We start from the raw sequence: 21910 nt of genomic DNA on the forward strand, positions 1-21910 counted from the left end.
TCCCAAAAGGTCCTGGATTCCCCAAACTACTGCCATCAAAATTCAGTTTTATACATCCAGAGGGAGGAGGGGACCATGAGTGACGTGGAAAGCTCTTACACATAGAAGAAGTAGCTATCTCTTTCCAGTTTCTTAATAAGTCAGCCACAGGAAAGTCTGAAAACTGCTCCATAGATTTTAGCCAATGGACAGCCCTTAAGAGAATTAAATATAATAGGTTTGCCAAGGATCTGTCCATGTCTAAGAAGATTCCTAGATTTCTTTCTTCCCAAAGGGACCAACATACTGTTGCCTTAATGCTCCTCCACAAAATCTCCCCTCTCTTCTTAGGACAGCTGAAAAACGTAGGAGAGAACAGCCTCTGGACACTCTCGGGAGGATTCCAAGAACATCCAAAGAGTGAAAGAGCGCACTCCCAAACAGTTTTAGCAACCTTACAAGAAACCATAAGGTGGTAACTAGTTTCCCCATTAGCTTTACAAAGAGTACATCAATTAGGAAGTAAGCAAGAGTTGGGTCTCTTTTATGAAGTAAATCAAATGTGTTAGATCTTTCTAGGAAAATTTCCCAACAAAAACTACCAACCCGAGGAGAAATGGGCTTGCTCCAAATCTCTTTGACCGGAAAGGACACCCCTAAAGTGATAGGATGCTGAGTTAGAGTTTCAAAAAACGAAGCACAAAGTGATAGGATCCAGAAAGACATTCTCAAGGATGGACAACAAAGATACGATACTGTCCACGTCTGTATCCCGAATTGCCCTTCTCAGGCCTAGGTTCCAACCAAAACCAGAGATGGAATCTGAAGGACCTAAGAAAGAAGAAATAGACTCATTTTTCAAGTCTGACAAAGCATACAAGGAGGGGAACTGGTCCTTCAGAGGTGAATCCCCTACCCAAGTCTGTTCCCAAAACTTTATTCGATTACCAGAGTTAAGACCATACTTGACCCAAGGGGAGAAAGCGAGAAGCAAAGCATGAATGGATTTCCAAGGAGAAGCAATTGTAGCCCTTGTAGCGATTCTAGGATCCCAACCATTGTCTTCCAGCCCATGAATGCTAGCCACAATCTTAGCCCACAACTTATTTTTTTCCATTGTAAATCTCCATAACCATTTCCCCAGCAAAGCCATATTCCTTTTCTTAATGTTACCAATCCCAAGGCCTCCTAGCTTTTTACCTCTAGAGAAAGTTCCTCATTAATTTTTCCAAAAGATTGGAAACCTTAGTGGGGATCTTAAACATTGACAGAAAGTAGACCAGAAGGTTAGCTAAGGTAGATCTAATCAAGGTGATTCTTCCCCCCAAGGAGAGATAACTTTTCCTCCAGGATGCAAACCTCTTCTCACATCTCTCCATTATTGGGTTCCAGAAGCTTTCATTCTTAGGATTATCTCCTAAGGGGAGGCTCAACTACTTCAAAGACCAAACCGACATTGCACACCCTATCACACTTGCATACTCACTTAATTCCCTCTCCTCCATATTCACTCCCACTATACAACTCTTACCAAATTTCATCTTGAGGTTAGACATCTGCTCAAACTATTGTATTGCTAATTTCAAATTCTGGATCCAATCTAAATTCCCACCTTCACAGAATAGGATTGTGTCATATGCAAACTGTAGATGTGTCAGTGGGACCTCCTCCTTTCTTACACGCCAGCCTTTTATTAAATTTCTCGAGTCAGCCCTATAGATTAATCTCCCAAAAACATTAGCAATCAGGGCGAATAGGAAAGGGGAGAGTGGCTCTCCTTGTCTTATACCTCTCAAGGCAGGAAAGAAGTCAACCACAACTCCAATTACCTAGATAGAATAGTGACAAGTCCTAACACAACCCCAAATCCATTTACACCTCTTGTCTCCAAAACCAAATCCTCTCAGCACCTCCAATAAGAAAGACCAATCAACTAAATCATAAGCCTTCTCCAGATCCAATTTTCAGACCACTCCCTTCTTCTTAGATTTCCTAAAGCTCTCCAAGCTCTCATTAGCAATGAGGATTTGATCTACGATTTGTCTTCCCTCCACGAAAGCACCCTGGTTGGAAGTAATAACGAGGGGAAGGATCTTCTTTATCCTGAGAGACAAGACTTTTGCAATTATTTCATATAAACTATTTACCAAACTGAAAGGTCTAAAATCCCTTGGTTGTGAAGCCTCTTCTTTAGGACTAAGGCAATGCAAGTTGAGTTTAACCCTAGATTCATTATTCCCCTTTTGTGAAACTCATCAAAGATTGACCCATGATCCTTCTCCACAACCTCCTAGCAATCCTGATAAAAATCCATTGTGAAACCGTCTGGGCCTGGAGCTTTTGTCCTATCCATTGAGAATACAACTTTCTTTATCTCCTCTAGATCAAAGCTCTTTTCTAGCCACTCTCTGTTCTCTTCACTCAATGTTGGCCATTCCAAGCCCTCCAACCACACCCTCTTATTTAAAGGTCTTCTAAAAGTGGATTTGAAATGACTTACAAAGGCCTCAATAATTTCTACCGGGTGGGATAAGACTGATCCTTCTACTTCCAATTTTGATATGAAATTCTTTCTCCTCCTACCATTTGCCACTAAATGGAAGAATCTAGTGTTTCTATCCCCCTCCTTTGGTCACTTACACTTGGACTTTTGCCTACAATTTATTTCCTCTTTAACAAGAATATCCTCCATCTGCCTCCTCAGATCCCATCTCAACTTTCTGTCTTCCTCCCCAAAGGATCCCCTTTCTTCCTTCATATCCAATTCATCAATCTGCTCTATCAATACTTGTTTTCTTTCCTCTATTCTTCCGAACTCCAACTTGTTCCACTCCTTTATTTGTGATTTTAAGAACTGAAGTTTCTTGTGGAATTTCATTCCCTCCCAGTCTACTGCCGGATTATATTGCTCCCACCACTCTCTGATTTTCTCAATGAACCTTGGATGGGTCAACCACATATTCTCAAATCTGAATGGGGTAGGTCCATCACCCCTCAGTTCCTTCTTGCATATCACTATAGGCCATTGATTTGAAGTAAGCCTTGGAGTGCTCTAGAAGTTAAATTACCCCAATGTTCCTCCCAATCTATCGAGAATAAAAACCTGTCTAGCTTAGAGCATATTGGCCTTGATTGAAGGTTGGACCATGTAAAGTTATTATTTAGGAGTGGAAGTTCTTTAAGCTCAAAAGTATCCATGAACTGGTTGAATTTCCTCATACTTGTTGTCACTCCCTGTCTAGGGTTGTTGGTTTCCTCTGTGAACTGCACTACATTAAAATCCCCTCCCACACACCATGGTCCGTCCCATAAGCCCCTAATATCACTCAATTCTTCCCATACTTTCTTCCTCTGATTATAGTCATTGGGGCCATATACATTTGTTAGAGAAACAAAATGATCACCTATTAGTTCCTCCACTCCTATTTGAACTTCTTCCTTCCATAAAGTTATAACCCCACCTGAGGATCCCCACGAAGGAGCAGTCACCCACTTTATCCCCATAGAACTCCACACACTTCTTGTCCATCTGCAATCGAATTCCATTCTTTTGGATTCCTGGATTAAAACCACATTTGGGTTAAACTTCTTAATCACCTCTTTGATTGTTGCTCTTCCTGGCACTACTCAATCCCCTCACATTCCAACTTAGGATTCTCATTTAAATTCTGAAGATCAGTCCTAACCCCTCCAACTCCTATTTCAACCCTTTCCTTCTATTCCCTCTCACCTCAAACTTCGTATCCCCATCAATATCTCTTCTTAATCTCTTAACTTCCCTCTCACTAGGAGGTTGTTATGGGTACCTCCTAGTGATGGTTTTTTTGAAATTAAATTTTGATGGAAGTAGCCAAGCTAATCCAGGTCTGTTTGGAATTGGAGTCATAATTGATGGGGAAGGAAATCTGATAGCACTTTTTTCAGGACTGGTGGGGAATGGAGACTCTATAAGGGCTGAACTGTTTGCAGTCCTACAAGGTGTTCAGATTGCAACAGAGTTGAACTTGGAAAACCTGGTGATTGAAAGGGATTCCAAGGTGGTGGTGGGCTGTTTTAAAGACCCAGATTCAGTGATATGGTGCTATCGAGATGAAATAAAGAAATTCAAATGGTTAACACAACAGATGAGCTTAATTATACAATGGGTGGGAAGGGAGACAAATGCTATGGCTGATTCATTAGCTAAGAAAGGGGTAACTAGGGATCAATTGTTTTGGGCTCAGTTGTAATTTTTGTGCTGTCTTTTCTTTATGAGTGAGGCTGCCTTGTGCCTCCATTGGGGAAACTTGTCACAATTGTTTATTTTTTCTGATTTAATGAATTTTTAATGAATCTTTTACTTATAAAAAAAAAGAATATTGAGCATAATTATTGCACTTGGCATCCCTTAGTTTTTATAGCTTTACCCTTTTTGTTTCTCAAGGAAAAACTTCATTAGAAATAATGAGTAAATGTACCTTTGTAACCTCTGGACAGTCAATTCAGAGTTGTTTGAAGGAATCTCAATCAATGATCTCAATAGAGATGCTCACTCCTTTCTTTTTCTTCCTCACCCTCAACAAGCAATCCCGAGGCAACTGGTTGTTTTCAGTGACGGAAAGTTGACCCCTAAACTTTGATGGGAGTGCTTTAGGTAATCTAGTTCAGTGGTTCAATTGGATTGGCTGATTCCACAAAGGCTGAGGTGGTGGCTGCTCTTACCGGAATCAGAATATTAAAAAATTTGGGAATTCAGAACTTAACCATTGCAGGTGCTCAGCAAATGCTGTAAAGTGATTAAGAAACAAGGAGGGGGGACCTCGGAGACTGAGCCACTTTTTGGCAGAGGCTAGGGACTCTTTGGACTGTTTAAATGCAATTTTAGTTTGGATTCCAAGGGAGCAAAATCATATAGCAGATGGATTAGCCAAGTGTGGGGTGTATTTGGATTCATTTGTAGTGACAAGCTTCCTCCTCTGTAATCTTTTGTGGGTCCTCCCCCTTTTTTGTACATGTTCTCATGTACTTGTTCTTTGTTTAATGAATTTTGGTTATCTTTCCCTCAAAAAAAAAAAAAGAGTTAAGAGTACATGGAACTTGAAATGATGACAGACCAAATAGTCATCTCTTCAGACTAAAGACAAACAGAAGCAACTCATGACTGCTGATCAAATCAAAAAGAAAAAAATCTGGACCTGATCCCCAGTACAGCTTGCTACCTTATTTTGTGCTGCTGGATGGGCTCTTATTATGTCATTTGGAGGTGGTCTGTTGGTTAACATATTGGTTAGTGTTTAACTGTTTATTGTACAAAGTGTGGGTTGGTGGTCTATAGGTATTTTGTATATTTTTCCACTTTATCACATTATAAGAGATACAACTCACTCCTATTGATTCTTGTCAATACAACAAATAGGCAAATCAATTGGGTGATCTGCTTCTCCATTGGAATGAGATGTCCACAAACAAATAGGCAACTCCCATCCTCTCACCACTTGAGTCCAGCTCCATCTCTACCAATGATAACCTTAGTGAATATATCAATTTCAATCCCTGAAGAAGTGACAAAAGCTTTGCTCCAATCAAATTCCCCTAACCAAAGAAATGAATCCCTCATTATCTCTGAAAACATCTCCAATGCCTGGTCTCTCCAGATTTCCAAAAGAAATAATTAACATTTAGCTTTATTGCTCCTATAGGGGTTGGAGACAAAGCTATAGGAATAATCTCCCCTTGGTAAAAGATGCTACACGGTGCCATTCTCTAACAACATCATCAAGACATCAATTGAGAAATCTATTAACTCAACCCTCATACAACTCTAGTGTGCCACTCTGATAGTGATCAAGTGATTTTTTAGAAAAAAATCTTGGCATTTGTCTCTTTTTACACAGTCCAAAGAAGAGCTGCTGTCAAGCACCACCGCATCATCTTTCATATTTTAGTTTTGTGTGAGAAGAAAGTGGTCTTGAAAGCATTGGTATGTCATTTGGAGGTGACCATACAACAGTTAACAATGAAATGAAAATTTATATGAGCAGGTAAGTGGCTCCAAATCCTAAATGTATAAGAGCAAGTGATATGGAGATGATGCATTGATTTTCCAATCTCCACTAGCCCTCATAAGAAACATGCGGGAAAAAAAGGTCAAGTAGGCCTTCTATGTCGACACATATTACAGTTATTAAGTTATAATCATTTCTGAGCAAAAAGTATGCAATTTGGACTGTCTTAACCATATTGCTTTTATTAACACCAATTGTACCTGCTGGAGGGTTATTTTTGGTGTTTTATTTTTCTTACTATGTTATGTTTTGTAGATCTTTTACATATAATTTGGCAGCAGGGTAGTTTAGAATGTGGTAGTATTTTAGTTTCAAGATGGTCATGATTATCCAACGCAAAGAGGTTGCTCTTGGAGGATGATGTGGCTGTGTTATTGGGCTTCCTTTCCATTTGTGGAAGATTGAAGTTCTATTGTCCATAGTTTCAATCTGTGGTGGTTGCCCGAATGGTGTTTTTACTTTTGACCTTCACTCTCTTACTGTGCTTCTCAGTTGGGTGAAACTGGAGGACATACCAAGGAAGGTGGAGATCCTGGTAGATGGCTTCTCATACTCAGTTTGGTTAGTGACCTCCATTGAAGTTGTGCTTTGGGTGGAAACTTTCTGATAAGCTGACCTAGGGGTTGAAGAAAAATGACTGTAGCAGTTTAGGAGTGGGCCATTTCAAAAGTTCAGCAGGAATTCCAATGGAAAGGAAGTTAAATGGAGACACATTTAAAGCTGGAAGACAGATGGATGAGGTTGCTGCCTTTGGAAAGGAAACTGTGTTGGCGTGTGATAGAGGCTGTGTTCAGGCGGTTACCTTTGAAGGAGGACTGTCAGGCATGAAAGAGAGGCTGGAAATTGAGGATAAGTTGAAAGGGAATGGGAATGAGTTAAACCTGACCCGGTCTGGTTTGATTGATGATGAAGATTGTGGACCCACTTGTGCGATTTTAAAATGTGTGACAGGAGATGGTTGTGGCCCAGAGATAGTTCAAAATGGTCTGTGTTCCTCAAGGCCCACTTGATCGAGTTCTTTGTATGAGTCACATGACAACTTAAATAATCACATGTTTGGAAGTTTGTTTCTGGAGATAGACAAAAAATGATCTATCATTGCCTACCTCTTCTTCATTGATAAAGTGGCAGGAGGGTGGGGGTGGTGGCTAAGGTTGCTGCAAGGAGTCAAAAGGAGGGTTTGCAAAAGTTTTAAGGGGAAGTTCAGGAAAGTCTTTTAAAAGAAGGATTGTAAGGAAACAAATTAGACTGGGAAAGAAGAAATTTATCTGGGAATGGGTTGTGACCTTGTTTTGATGAGGAACCAAAGTCTGGTAGCGGTGACCGGAAGTCTGATACTTTGAAGATGGACTCAGCTTTAAAACCAATTTCATCCGAGTACCTTGATAACCTTTCTTTGGCCATAGGTGCACTTCAGGAGAAGTGCCTGGACTAGGAGGTTTCACAGAATACAAAGGAATGTCTTGCTTAGGTGCCACCCCAAGAAAAGGGTAGCGTTCTAATTGCTGATGAAGAGACGGTCCTAGAAGCAGAAGTTGATAGGGCCGAAGGGCAGTGTCTTGGAGTCATAGCGAGATTAGCTGAGATCTTGGAAGAGATGGTAAAGGAAGACACCTTGGATAGGGGTCTTTCCTTCCGCAGACGATAATGAAAGGGCTCGGGCTAATGAGCCCTTGATTTCAGAGTCTGGAAAACAGGTTGGGGGTATTGAGTCATCAAGGGAAAGAAAGAATTATTCTGAGGTTTGTGGGCTTACTCAATCTCAACAGGAGGCTGCTGCTGCTTTTTTAGTGGAGAATATTGTGGAAAAGTTATATTTTGAAGGGACTGAGATGAAAAAGGAAAAAGGAGCTGAAAAACTCAAGGAAGCTGACTGCACATCTGGTAAGTTTGTGTTTCAGAACTGAGTGCTGACAATCAAGTGGGTGTTCTTAGAAGCACACAAAATAGCAAGGATGTAGGGGAAAAAGAGTGTTTTTTTCCAGAAATCCTTGTGGGGAAAGTGGGAAGAGACTGGGTAGAAAGAGGCAGGAAATAAAAAAGGAAGTTCTGGTAAGGCAGGATGAGCCTGTATCCAAAGCCCTAGAAATTCCAAAAGAAGGGAAGGGCACTGATAATGGGCAGATGGTTCATATCACTAAGGTTTTCTCTATATTGAAAGATGGCTTCATTAGTGCAGGTCCAAGTAGTAAATTTAAGAGGGTTTATAGGAAATAGGAGGAAAAGACTGAAAGACGAGTCTTGCTTAGAAACTTCAGTTCTCTTTTTGATTATGATGATCTTTTTGCAAATCAGGGATGGGGGTGTAGGGCTGCTTTGGCAGTGTGCTGTAAATCCCAGTGTACAGGTTCTTGTTGTACATGTTTTCTTACTTTAATGATATTTTACTTTACCTGTTTGCAAAAACAAGACAAGTCTTGCTTGAAGAAAGTACAAATTGGAGAGGCACTCTCGATGCAAATTCCAGACTGTTGTAGTGCAGGCTCTATCTTTAAACCTCATTCTGAAGGTGCTCTGCCAAGAGGAGTGTTGTTGGGGGAGGAGGATGTTTCAGAGGAAGAATCTGAAGAAGGAGAGGATATGGTTCTTTATAGAGTTAGAAAAATTGGAAATAAAGTGAATTTGGATAAGATTGTGGAGACTGGAGCCCAAGTTTGCAAGCGGCTGGGCTTATTGGTTCTAGGTGGGGAAGATGGTAGAAGACAATTGTTTTTGGGAATTAGAGTTGTGGTACCCAATGAACGAGAAAGAGCCTACTTCAGATTGGTAAATTGGGTGAGTTCTGTTTAGGGCTGTATCTGGTTGGTTGGTGGGAGTTTATTGGGTTTGTTGAGAGGTGTGTTCTATGTAAGCAAACTTTTGTGGATGGTTTCTATCATTTTGGGTGCAGGGATTGTTTTGGGTGGGTGTTTCTGTGGGTTCTTTGTATGTGGGGAACCCATAGTTTTTGCTTGGTTAGGGTTGGGCTGACTCTGCTAGGAGTTGTAGATAGGGAATTAGGAATGGCAACTTTCCTTGTAAAACTGGGGCCCTGCCCTGCCCTGAATTGGGTGGGTGTTCCATGATCTTAAACGAGTACGGGGAAAATATTTTTGCCCTGAACTGGGGATGGGGTGGGGATGGGGTTTGCATATAATTTCTTGAAGCCGCCTTGAACTTGGTGATCAATTACTAAAATATGCCTGGTGATCAATTACTAAAATATGCCTAGGTTTAATATTAATTTCTAAAACATCCTTAAATTTCCCCCAAATTCCTAAAGTCTTTAGGATCCCATAGTTCAATGTTTAAAATACTCCTAATTTCCTATGATACAATTTCTAAAATATCACCAATATGATGTATTTTTAGGTGGTTGACTTAGGGTGGGGAAAATTCGGGGGCCCGCCATGAACCTGCCCTGCCACTAGGTATGGGGCAAGGGATTTTGGCTACGGGGCGGGGATGGGGAGGGGGACCTGCCCTGTTGCCATTCCTAGTCATGTTCTCTCACGTGACTACTGGTCACCTTTGTACTCTCTCTTTTATTTTAATAAATCTTTTTTTATTACCAAAAAATATTTTTTTTTTCTTTAGGTAAGGACACTCTAGTCCTTATTTTATATTAAATAAGTTTATGATTGTTATTATTATACCTTTTATGCTTACTATATAAGCACAAGTGGCTGCTAGGTGAGACTAGTATGTTCCAAGTCTCACCTAAGCAGGAATTTGGGGTTTTCTTCTCTGCACTCACCCTTCTCCTTTTCTCTTCTAAACTGCTCCTTCAATCTCTTTACCAGTTTACTTGGTATCAGAGTAGGTAGAAGTAGCTTGACCTCTCTTCTTTTATTCTCTCTTTATCTATCATCATTTTTTTTTTCTTATTTCTTTCGTGAGGGAATTGACAATTAAAAGAGGCCGATTGCTGTTCTGGGTGAGTCGTGATGGTTCTAACCATCACTTCATGTTTGGTGAAGGGTATGTTATGTGAGGCGCTCTACTGGGAGATTCCAAGAGGTAATGGTGAATATGTGTGTATAAATTGGTGATAGTGGGATGCATCGGTTTGTGAAGATTATATGCTGCAGTATATTATTAAACAAATGGTGAATGAACATTTTATTATTGCTGAAAAGGCCTAGTGCGTGACTGGCCAATTGTGGGTTAACTACTCAATTCTTGTTACTTGTTTTATTGGAAATAATGATTGGAATGGAGTCTAAACCTGCTGTGTTGATGACCTTTGACATTTTATCCGTTCAAATGACATCTATTAAATTTTTACTTAAAAAAAGACATCTATTAAATTGAATGGGAGTAATTATGCTCCATGAGCCAAATTGATTGAGGTATTTTTGATTGCTAAAGGGAAGCCTAGATATCTAACTGAAAACAAACCTGAATTTGGTAGCTTTGCTTATTCAGGTTGGGTGCACGAAGATGTTCAAATAAAGATTTTCTTGGATACCTTGAAGTTGAAGCATATTTGGGATCAGGCTAGAAGAATGTACTCTGGGAGCAACAATATTACTCATATATATCAATTCCAATCTTTCTTCACGTATAGCAAGGAGATATGTCTTTAGAACACTATTTTTCTGAGTTAATGGGGTTGTGTGAAGAGCTGAATATATATGAGCCAGTTACCACTGTTGTTGGTTGTTACTAAGATGCAACAACAAAGATATGGTTTTTCTGTTGCCAAGTTTTTATCTGGTATCAAACCTGGATTTGAATCTGTGAGATATTAAATTTTGGGCTGCCAGCAGCTTGAAACTACCGTCTGTGGAAGAGGTTTTCTCTAGATTCCGAATAGCAAGACTTTCGGAGTCACAATCTTCACCCACCATGGATTGTTCAGTGTGTATGTATCTGTGAGATATTAAATTTTGGGTTTCTATCAGCTTGAAACTACCGTCTGTGGAAGCTGTTTTCTCTAGACTCCAAATAGCAAGACTTTTGGAGTTACAATCTTCACCCACCATGGATTTTTCAGTATTGGCAGTTATTGGATCCATAGGATGTGGTAGTCGTCCACTTGGAGGGTGTGGTGGTGGTGATACCTAGTGGTTGATATGAGACAAGAAGTGGTAGGATCTTGGATATCAGATACTGTACACATTGTGGTTGTGGTTGATATGAAACAATCGGGTCTACTACAGTCAGGAAGAGGGGAAAGGAATGAAGTTAACAAAACAAGGGAGGGGGAAGGAGAGGAGGTAACTGTGCACTCCCCTCAGATTGTTTGAACTGATTCAGAGGTAATACAAGATGGGGAGGTAAATATAGAAAAGTGATACGACCCAGAAATTTGACACGCAGTTCACAGACTTACAGCAGCGTTCACACACTCGAACATTAACAAAAGAGACTAGTATTCATTCAGCAGAAAACATTAACAGTTGGTCGGTTCTTCAAGAGATCGCCGGCTCTCCCAAATACTCAATATTCTTTACTCAAAAAAAAAAAAACCTCCCCCATCCCCCAAAGCCCCTTCTTATACTCTACTAATAGCATAACTGACTCCCTCTATAAATGCCCAGCTGGCCTAGTTATAAATGCCCAAAAACTCTTCTTATTCATAACTGACATAGCTATAAATGCCCCAGGACTCTCCTTATTCTCTCCAGCTATAATTGTCCTCATGTGATTAATTGTTCAATTATTCCCCCCCCCAGCTGATTGTTGACCTTTCCTCTTCCTGGCATTAATTGGGGCCTATCAAAAAGTTGATAGAGAGGGAGGTTCAGATTGGGAAATCACTTGGATTAGTCTTCTGGGGAGGGGAAGGTTTTGCCTAAATAGCATTCGAGCAGAAGAAGAAAGAAGAGAAAAAGAGAAGTCCTAGAGAAAAACAAGGGGTGGAATGAGGAAGAGGAAAATTTGGACGAGAACGTGTAAAGAGGAGTAGGACAGGGGGGGGGGAGGGGAAGCGGGATGAAGATTCTCAGTTGGAGTGTGAGAGGTTTGAGGGATGGGAAAAGATGGGAAAAAACAAAACTGGAAAGTTTTGAGTTGAGATTGAAACTGGATATTTGGGGAGAGGAGGGTAGAGAATGGGTGGATCTACAAGCTTCAGGATTGTCAGGAGGGGTTGTGATAATTTAGAGTTCATAAGTCTCCAAAGTTGATTTGTTGGAAAATTTCTGGTATTCATTCTAGTTACAGCCTTGTAATTTAGATGCATTCTCAGTTTAATGTTCTGGACATGCAATTGAAGTATGTACTTGATGTTGTTGGTGTGTCATCTAGACAACCAATGTGTAGGATGTAACCTTTTCTTTCTTCTTGATTCTTCAAAAAAAAAAAAAATCTCCATGGAGTTTGAATATGCATAATACACCCATTGTGGTTGACTGGTCGTGAGGGGCATATAATTGACTTTTGTAGACTGTTGAAGAAGCATGCTTACCATCTATATACACATTTTTTTGATAAGTAAAATAAAAAATTAATTAAAGATAAAAAGAACTTACAAAAAGGGTGTCAAGTCATCACCCAAATACATAGACCAACTTCCAGAATAAAGAACAAGCTCCACATTACAAATCCGATAATCCAGGAATTCTCCTAAACTATTTCCAGAATCCTCCTTTTCTAGCTGACTGAATTCTGGAAGAATCAACAACCATTCTAACATTGATCTGCCCTCAGCCGCGACCATCTTGCCCATGCTGCGGGTTTTGTCTTCAAAAGTCCTACTGCTCCTCTCCTTCCAAATGTTCCAGTAAATTGCAGATGGGATACAGTTCCATGCCCCCTAACAAAAAACTGCACCAGCTTGGCCCACTCTTCTCTATTTGACCCCCAAATCTCGTTCTTTAACATTAGATCAGAAGAAACTTTGTATCATGCAGTAGTACAACATCTGGGCTGTGGTTTCTCAAAAGTTTTTTAACCACTTGTATCCTCTTCCCAACTCTCAATCCCGTCACACTCCATGATAAAAGCTTCACTTTCCTCACCTCTCCTGCCCCCTCCAACAGTCCTTCTATTCCTCTTCCACCGAACCTACTAATCTCCCATCCCCCTCTTCCCCTCCTCTTTCTAGCTCCTCCCTTCTAGACTTTTTGTACTGATCAATAGCCTTTCTCACCACATCCTCTCCTCCCAGGAAAAGCAGAACTAAGGTTTTGCTGCCTACCGCAATCTGTCTTTCAGCCAACTCTTCTATGTACACGCTGTACTCTTAATGGACATACCATTATTGGTTTATAGTGATCTCCAACTCTCCCTGGAGTTTGGATATGCATAATGCACCCATTGTGGTCGACTGGTTGAGGGGTATATGGTTGACTTTTGTAGACTGTTGAAGAAGCATGCCTGCCATCTATGCCCATTAGGCTACTTATCATGATGTTGTGTAGTCATTTGCTACATCAACTCAATGAGATAGTTATACTATAACTATTATCCATAGGAGTGGTCTTGGCCCTGAGCGGGCTTAGCACCTATGTTAAGGGCTATAACTTGGGCCTGGGCCTGGGTTGGGCTTTGGGCTTAAGTCACAAATTAAATATTATAAAATATATAGTATTTTATATTATATGTATAAAACATATGATGCAATTTATTCAATATGAAATATTATCTATATTTTTTATTATAACTTATATTTTGTAATATTTATATAATATAATATAATATAAAACATATATTACAAGTATTGTTTAATATATAAATAATATGTTGTAGGATGGGTTGGGCTTGAAGCGTTGGGCTTAGGCCTGGCCCTAAAATTGTTGGGCTTGATGAACACAAAAACCTATGCCCAAGCTTGGAAATTTTTGGGATGGATGAAATCAACCACCTTTAATTACTGAGGCATATGCTTGGCTAAAATATACTTCTACAACCTCTTCTACTGTTACTCTAGCCCAAACATTGGGCACATCATTGCATTCATTCAATCCAAATGTCACCAAAGCCTTTTATCTTCAAGATGTTCCATAAAAACTTCTAGTCTACTTAACGGTTCAAAATTTCGATACGCCTTTATGTGTTGACAGAGGAGTATCGGAACTTAGAAGCACAAATAAACTCTTCTTTGTAGTTTTTTTTCAAAGTTTAGTTTTTAGGGAGTTAAAAGCATGTTTTTTTTTTTAATTGAAAAAGAGTGGGGTCTCGAAACACCTGGAAATAAGCCTATTAGGACCCAAAAGATATGATATGATATGCCCGATACGGGGTGTATTGTATCGAAATTTTGAACCTTGGTTTACTCTATCACAAGCTTTTTACCACCCTCTCCATCCACTATTTGTCTAAAAAATTCAATTGTATTCCACTATCTCTCTCCTCCATCACCTCATTGGCATGAAAATCCCATCCACTATCTATCTACCTCCAACAAAGGTACCTTAGGTTTTAGCACAATACCTTTGATGAAGTAAGCCGATTCGCAAGGACTTTGGACAAAATTTTATACAAGCTACCCAAAAGGCTGATTAGCTTGAAATCTTTGATCTCTACAACACCTTCATTCTTAGGAATCAGCTTGATGAAGGTGGCATTATTGCCAATTTTAATTTTTGCCTCTTAGTGAACATCTTCAAACACCTCTGGAAGATCCTTTTTAATTACATTCCAATGTTCATGATAGATCATCATTGAGAAACCATTTGGACCTGGGGCTTTACCTTCATCAGTGAGCAGAAAACCTCTTTAGTTTCCTATTCATTGAACTCTCTCCAGCTAAATCTTCGTGTCTTCTACTAGTCCAATATGCTAAGGAGGGTCTCCAACTTCTATCCATGAAGTTAAGGTTTTCAAAAAGGTCAATGGTTTCCTTCTTGATGAGATTGGGATCTTCCACCTGCCAATCCGCTAAAGAGGGTATCCAAATTCTATCAGCAGAGTAATTAAAAAAGGTCAAGGATTTTACCTTGCATGATTCTCTCCCATTGGCAAAGTGAGGAAACTTTAAATTACAGACTTGAAGAAGATTATAATTCACTATCATTCTTTATAAATCTTGTCTTGGTTTCAAAGTTGATATGTTACATATTTTTCTTACATTACTTATATGTATATGCATGTTTGCATTTATTTAGTTGCTCATGGCTTTTGTTTCTGCATATGCTCTATGTTTTAGGAACTTAACCGGGAAGAACCAGCTGGATTGGGTGGGCCACATGCTGAGCATTATGTTCTTGATTCTAGAGGTGCTCTTGTGGAACGACGAGCTGTTGTTTGTAGGGAAAGGCTCATCCTTGGCCATTGTCTTGTCCTTTCTGTCTTAGTTGTACGGACAAGTAAGGAATTAAGAATTTCTTTCAATTGTTTTTCTGGTGATTGTGAACTTGCTGTGCCTTTTGAATGTTTGCAGTAATTAGAAATAAAGCTTTGCATGCAAAGAAGTTAGATGGGGACTTTCAATCTTTAATTTTGTTATCATTTTTGAACTTTCCTTTATTTCTTATTTGGATTATTTTCTGTTTTGTGTGTTTTTTTTTTTGTTTTTTATCCATCAATAATGGGTTTCATAATAGCTTTATAAGTTTACCATATTCAAAATGTTTAATGCTTAGTTTTGAATATATCTTTTTTTTTCATCTTTTGTTGTCATGTGGTATTGTATTTCATAACATAAGTGTGTATTATTTGTTCCTTTTAGGGATAGGAAGGTTGAAGGATAGAAATGATTATCATTTGGGGAATTTGGAATCAGAGATTCCTAGGTGTTAAAAACAAAATGTGATATTTTGTGATCAAATGGTTATTGCTGATAAAATCTTTTTTTTTTTTTTTGAAGAAAAAGTTAACTTTATTCGAAGAAAAGAAAGGTACATGAGGAGATGTACATAGCAATTAAGCACTCAGAAAGTTACATAGGCAAAAAACTATCACTGAAAAGGGAATCCCTGTGAGCGCCAGATTTAGCTAGACTGTCGGCTTTAGAATTTAGCTCCCTTGGAATCCAGACTACATGAGAATTTAGAGAAGAGAGGATGTCTCTCGCTTCAGCCAGGTAGTGGGCTAAAGCCCAAGGCCCACTGTCAGGGTTAGAAAGCTAGGCAATGGTGTTGGCTGAATCTCCTTTAATGGTAAGGTTTAGCAAGCCCATGTCTTTTGCAATCCTGATGCCGGTTAGAGCTGCCATGACTTCGGCCTTTGTTGAGGAGGCTATCCCAATCGGCCCACTAAAAGCCCATCTGATATTGCCATTTCTGTTTTGAATTACCTCTCCAGTACCCGCAGCACCTGGGTTTCCAAAAGCACTCCCGTCAAAGTATAAGATCGTCTCCCCTTCCACTTCAGATCTGAAACTGTGGGAAGTGATGAGCTGTTTATGATTAGAGTGAAGAAAATTTATGGCATTTCTTTGAAGGTCATCAAATTAACTCCTCTGAAGTAAATTGAGTTGGAGGTCCACAAGAAACGTCCATAACAGATTATAGAAATCAGCTCCTCAAAGTTATTTGTTCTGTTGGTAAACACCCGGTTGTTTCTCTCTTCCCAAATGCTCCAGAAGATAGCATGAGCAGCAGACAGCCATAAAGTTTTTCCTCTTTTGCTTAAACCTCTTCCGGACCATTGCCCTAAGCAATCAATCACATTTTCTGGGAATACCCAGCTGTATTCAAATAGTGATGGAAAGAAATTCCAAAATTTTCTAGTTTCTTCACAGTTAATCAGGATGTGGTTGGTAGATCCCCCAGCTTTAAGGCAGAAACAGCACACACGGGGAGATAGATAATACCTTCCATGATTCTTTTTCTGAGGGAGGTCGTAAGTATTGATTTTCTTTAAGCTGGCTTCCCACACAAAAAAGCATACCCTGGAAGGGATATGAGCACACCAAATTCTCTTGTAGGAGTACTGATAAGTAGCTTGATCTTCCCTAACTAAAGCCTTGAAGCAAGACTTGGTTGAAAACTTACCTGATGGGTGAAGGGTTCAAACACAGAGATCTGGGGAAATTTGGGAGAGGTATACCTCTCTCAGGGTATGCAAGAAGCTAGTGATTTCACTAAGTTCTAGGTCCCTTAAAGGTCTTGGTTTATGGTAAGGCTGAATAGGCGAGGGAAGGAGTTGGCTAAGGTAGAATTACCCCACCATAGATCAGTCCAAAACTTAATTCTATCGCCCTTTCCCACCTTATATCTGATAAAGGATATGCAAAAAGTGTAGTTTGAGATTATACCTTTCCAAAGGTGGGTGTCTTTGACCCGATTCAAGTGGAACTTGCCATCCCAACCATTGGCGTGCTTTCCGTATTTGCTAGTAATTACAGCAGTCCAAAGCGCATTTGGTTCAAGAGGGAATCACCACAACCATTTACTGAGAAGAGCTGAGTTTCTTTCTTTCAAGTGGCCTACTTGCAATCCACCTCCCTCCTTTGGTTTGCTAACCTGAGACCACTTCATAAGGTGAGAGCCCCTTTCCCCACCTCCTTCCCAAATGAAGTTTCTCTGAAGTTTTTCTACCTGAACTGCTATCTTGTTGGGCATGCGGAAGATAGAGAGGTAGTAGGTGGGAAGGTTTGCCAATGCTGCTCTAACTAGAGTGAGCCTCCCCCCTTTTGACAAGTAGTTCCTTTTCCATGTGGCTAACTTCTTCTCACGTTTTTCTAGAATTGGTTCCCGAAAGTTTTGATTTCTTGGGTTTCCTCCAAGGGGCATCCCCAGATAGAGGAAGGGGAGGTTTTCTACCTTCAAGATCTCTGTGAAAGTGTCCAAGGAGTAGGTATCAGCTAGATTTAGGCCAGCAATACTGCTCTTTGCAAAGTTTACTTGCAGTCCAGAAGTCCATTCAAAACAGGTGATGACCCATTTCAGATTTGATACAAATTCTTCATCAGCCTCTAGGAAAAGGATGGTATTGTCGGCAAGCTGGAGATGATATGTCTGGGTGGCTTCCCGTCTGACTTCAAAACCTCTCAAAAGACCAAGAGAGAGAGCCTTGTTCACCAATTGGCTAAAGATTTTTGTGACTAGAGTAAAGAGCAATGGGGAGAGGGGGCAGCCTTGTCTTAATCCTCTGCTAGCATTAAAATATCCTTTTGGTTGCCCGTTTATTAGAACTGAGAACCAGGTGGAGCTTATACATCCCTCAACCCACTGAATCCACTTGTTTCCAAATCCCATTAATCTCATTATTTCTGTGAGACACTCCCGATCTACTTTGTCATGTGCTTTTTCCAAATCGAGTTTCACAATCACCCCTGGTTTGCCATTCATCTTCCTCTCTTCAACACATTCGTTTGCTATTAGGATGCTGTCAATGGTTTGTTGCCCTTTGACAAATGCAAACTGATTTGGGGAAATGATTTCCCCTAGGACTTTTTTTAATATTTCGGCCAGAAGCTTTGCTAAAATTTTGTATACACTCCCAGTCAAGCTGATAGGTCTGAAATCTTTTGCTTCTAGAGTACCCTTTCTCTTGGAAATCAAGCATATGAAATTAGAATTGTTTCCTTTGTTGACAATGGCTGAATGATAGAAATCATTAAACACCTGCATCAAATCTGAACTAATTATGCTCCAACAGATCTGATAAAATAGAATTGGGAAACCATCATGCTAAAGACAACATCCTTCACTTCTTGATCTTGAAACTCTCTTTCTAACCATAGACTATTCTCCTCTGACAGTTTAAACCCTTCCCAAAAGCTTATGGAAAGTTTTCTGTTTTCTTTCTTTGAGTAAAGTTCTTTAAAGAAGTATAAGAAAGCTTCAGAAATTTCCTTAGGGTCCTCCACTTCTCGTTGCCTGATTTTTCATTTTGTTATAGGAGGGTCCTTAGGGTCCTCCATGTTAGACAGTTTTGTATGCCCTTAGCTTCAATCAAAATGATGTACATTATGAGTTTATTGTAAATGAATAAAAGTACATATTTGATTCATGTTCCCTTGGTATGTTTCTGTATAATACCCTTAAACTGGACACTTAATGAGACTTGTGTTAGTTTAGAATGTTCACAGCCAGTGGGTTGGTCTGGGGAGACCTATCCTGATAAGGCTGGCATTGTTGTGCCATCAAGTCGGTTGGGGTGGCCTATCTCAGCTGCTAGGGTGAGACCCTAGGCACATACATTGTAGGATTAATTGAATCTTTGAACTGGACCAGATTTCCAGTATTGCCCTAGACCTTGGAGATTAATGGGCAAAACTAGAAAGTTACACCCGACCCCTAGACTCGATTATGATACTGCACTAGGTGTCGGATTGGGATGTCTTTGATGTACCAATCAGTGAGATCCTTAGTGGGGGTCAAAACCTGGGTATGTTGGGACAATCTGAGAATTCATATGAGTGGGTGATTATAGTGACAGGATCAGCCCCTTTGTCGGATAAAGGTAATGATCGGGGATGCATTCTCACTGATGGAAACCAAGACTGCCGGCAGCCGATTTCAATCGTTGAGATTTGTTTTGCAAAATATATTTTATATGAGATATAAAGGTATATATATTATGGTTTCTAAAATGTTTGCAAATGTTTTAATTCTCGGGATCCATATAAGCAGTGAGTGCAACACTGTTCCTTGCAGCCGAGGGAGAGGTCATCTCTTTTCGGGCAGTGTTTGATCATTATGGGCTGAGAGGTTAAGTGTAAGACCATTGAGGGTAATACTTGATGGGCTGATCTTGCATCTGCCCACAGTCCCTGGGTGTTACAAGGTGGCTTGGCCTAGGGACCACTTAGGGTAAGTGTTGGGCCCATAGAGCCCATGTGATGGGTTTCAGGGGGTGCACTGTCCATAACAGTTTATTTGGCTAGGCCTTGTAACAAAGGTTGGGCCAAACCCATGTGGCTGATGTGTAGATCAATGTTTGGGTCCCACGCCATACAAGGAAGCCTAACTGTGCAGTAGTTTGGAAGGCTAAGTGAGCACACAACCTTAATGGGCCTAAAGCCCATTTCGAACTGGGCTGATTTGATCAGTTTAAATGAGGGGCGGATCTGGGATTAAATCAGTTGATAGGATTAGGCCTTGACCCTATCCACTCAGAGAGTCCAAGATTTAGGTCTTAGGAGCCTCCTAATAGGATTAGGAGAGGACTAATCTAATCTACATATAAGATAGGGGTTTGTCCTTATCACCTAAAGGGATGTCTGATCCATATATGATTTGGATCAACAACTCCTAATTGGATTAGGGACTAATCCTTTAGGGTTACAAGAAAAGTAAGGGGCGGTAGCCTTTAGAGAGAACAACACCAAGATCTCTAGTCTTGAGAGAGCTGAAATCATAGAAGAAAGATTTCTCCAATCTCTACGAAATTCTTTCTTGCCGCCTACTTCCTGCCGTGCCAGACCTCCAGTTCGATCTCCAACTTTGTGGGAGAGATCAAGATTCGATCTTGATATCAGCCCTTTGTGAAAGGACTGATTGGAAGTAGTGCTCACGTGCCATCCAACTATTCTTACGAAGGATTAGGTTCTTGGAGAACGTTGCTGATTCTACTCCATCCTGCACTGCGCCATCTTCAGTGGGACAGGTCTTTGGATCCTTCCTTGGGCGTGAACACCTCCATTGAGAGATAATATTTCTCTTGTATCAGGTATACCTCTCTCCTACATCTTTTGATTCAGATCTGGTTCAGTTCATGGTTCAAGATTGGTCCTTGAAAATATGATTTTTTAAATAGGAAATGCGATTCCCAGTTGAAGGGAGAGAAATTTTTTTGAAAATTTCCCCCTTCATTCCGCAAGAGTTGGGTGTCCATACGTTGAATCTCTCATCCCTTCACTCCACTTCTTGTGTCTCCATGTGAGCCTATTCGATCTATAGCATAATTTTGAAAGTGCCAAGGTGAGGCTAAGTGGCCAGGGGGTGCCTTGTTGCTTAGTCACCTAAGTGTATATGGGCAAGTCTACAGGTCCTTATATCCATTACTGGAACATTTGAAGCAAGAGGCCCAATTTGATGCCACTCTGTCCAATATACAGGCTCAATGGGCTTGGGATCCTTCTAGCTCTCCTGGATATTCAGTTGTACACAACACTTTCTACTACAAGGGATATCTTGCCCTTTCACCTGGGTCTTCTCACCTTCTTGAGCTTTCATAGATTTTTCATGCAACTCCGGCTAGTGGTCATTTAGTAGTGTTGCACACGTACTAGTGCCTTGCCACATTATCATTGGAGGGGTATGCCCAAGGCTTTTCAGGACTTTTAGCTAAGTATGGCACTTTCTAAAGCCATAATTATGACAATCTCCGGCTGGTCTTCTTAATCCTCTTCCTATTACAACGAGTTTGGGAGGACATCTTTATGGATTTTATAACTGGCTTACCAACTTCCCTAGGGAAGTTTGTCATTTGGGTGGTGGTTGACCGGTTCACCAAGTATGGTTACTTTGTTATCTCTTTCATCCATTCACAGTTGCCTCTCTTGCTGAAGTCTTCATTAGAGTGATTGGCCATCTTCATGGTACACCTAGGTCCATTGGGTCAGACTGAGACCCTACCTTTGTAAGCAACTTCTGCTGTGAGTACTTCAGGCTACAAGGAGTGCTGCTGCAACACTATACGCATCATCCTTAGAGTGATGGGCAAATAGAGGTCCTCAATTGTTGATTGGAAACATATCTTCGTTCTTTTGTTGGTGACCACCCCAAGCAATGGTTTCGCTGGCTCCTATGGGTTGAGTGGTGGTACAACTCTACTTTTCATACAGAAGCAATCATAATGCCTTTCTAGGCTCTCTATGGGAGGGACCCTCCAGTTGTTCTCCCTTACTAATTGGGATCCATATCAAAAGCTTCTATTGATTGGCATTTGCAATAAATGGATGATATCTTACAGGAGCTAAAGTTCAATTTGCACTGTGCCCGACAATTTATGAAGGCAGTCTATGATAATCATCATTGCCAGGTGGAGTTCTAGATGGTGATGTGGTGTTTCTTCATCTTTGGCCTTATAGGCAAGTGAGTGTGGCACGGTGGGCTTGACATAAG

At 40.4% G+C, this 21910-nt stretch overlaps 1 protein-coding gene across 2 annotated transcripts in view; it reads left to right on the forward strand.

The window, feature by feature from the left end:
• The window catches only part of EMB3142 (nuclear pore complex protein (DUF3414)), an 80074-nt gene that overhangs the window by 8090 nt on the left and 50074 nt on the right, over positions 1–21910 (forward strand). For both annotated transcript variants that reach the window (XR_016103816.1, XM_088959874.1), the window contains exon 6: positions 15100–15259. Coding sequence is in view for 1 of the 2 variants with exons in the window: in XM_088959874.1 (XP_088816000.1) it covers positions 15100–15259 (160 nt within the window). In the remaining variant the exon portion in view is untranslated. The remainder of the gene's footprint in view (positions 1–15099; positions 15260–21910) is intronic.

This window comes from Nelumbo lutea, chromosome 8 (assembly GCF_056320005.1).
Source record: "Nelumbo lutea isolate HS-2025 chromosome 8, American lotus-T2T, whole genome shotgun sequence".
Taxonomy (NCBI): Eukaryota; Viridiplantae; Streptophyta; class Magnoliopsida; order Proteales; family Nelumbonaceae; genus Nelumbo; species Nelumbo lutea.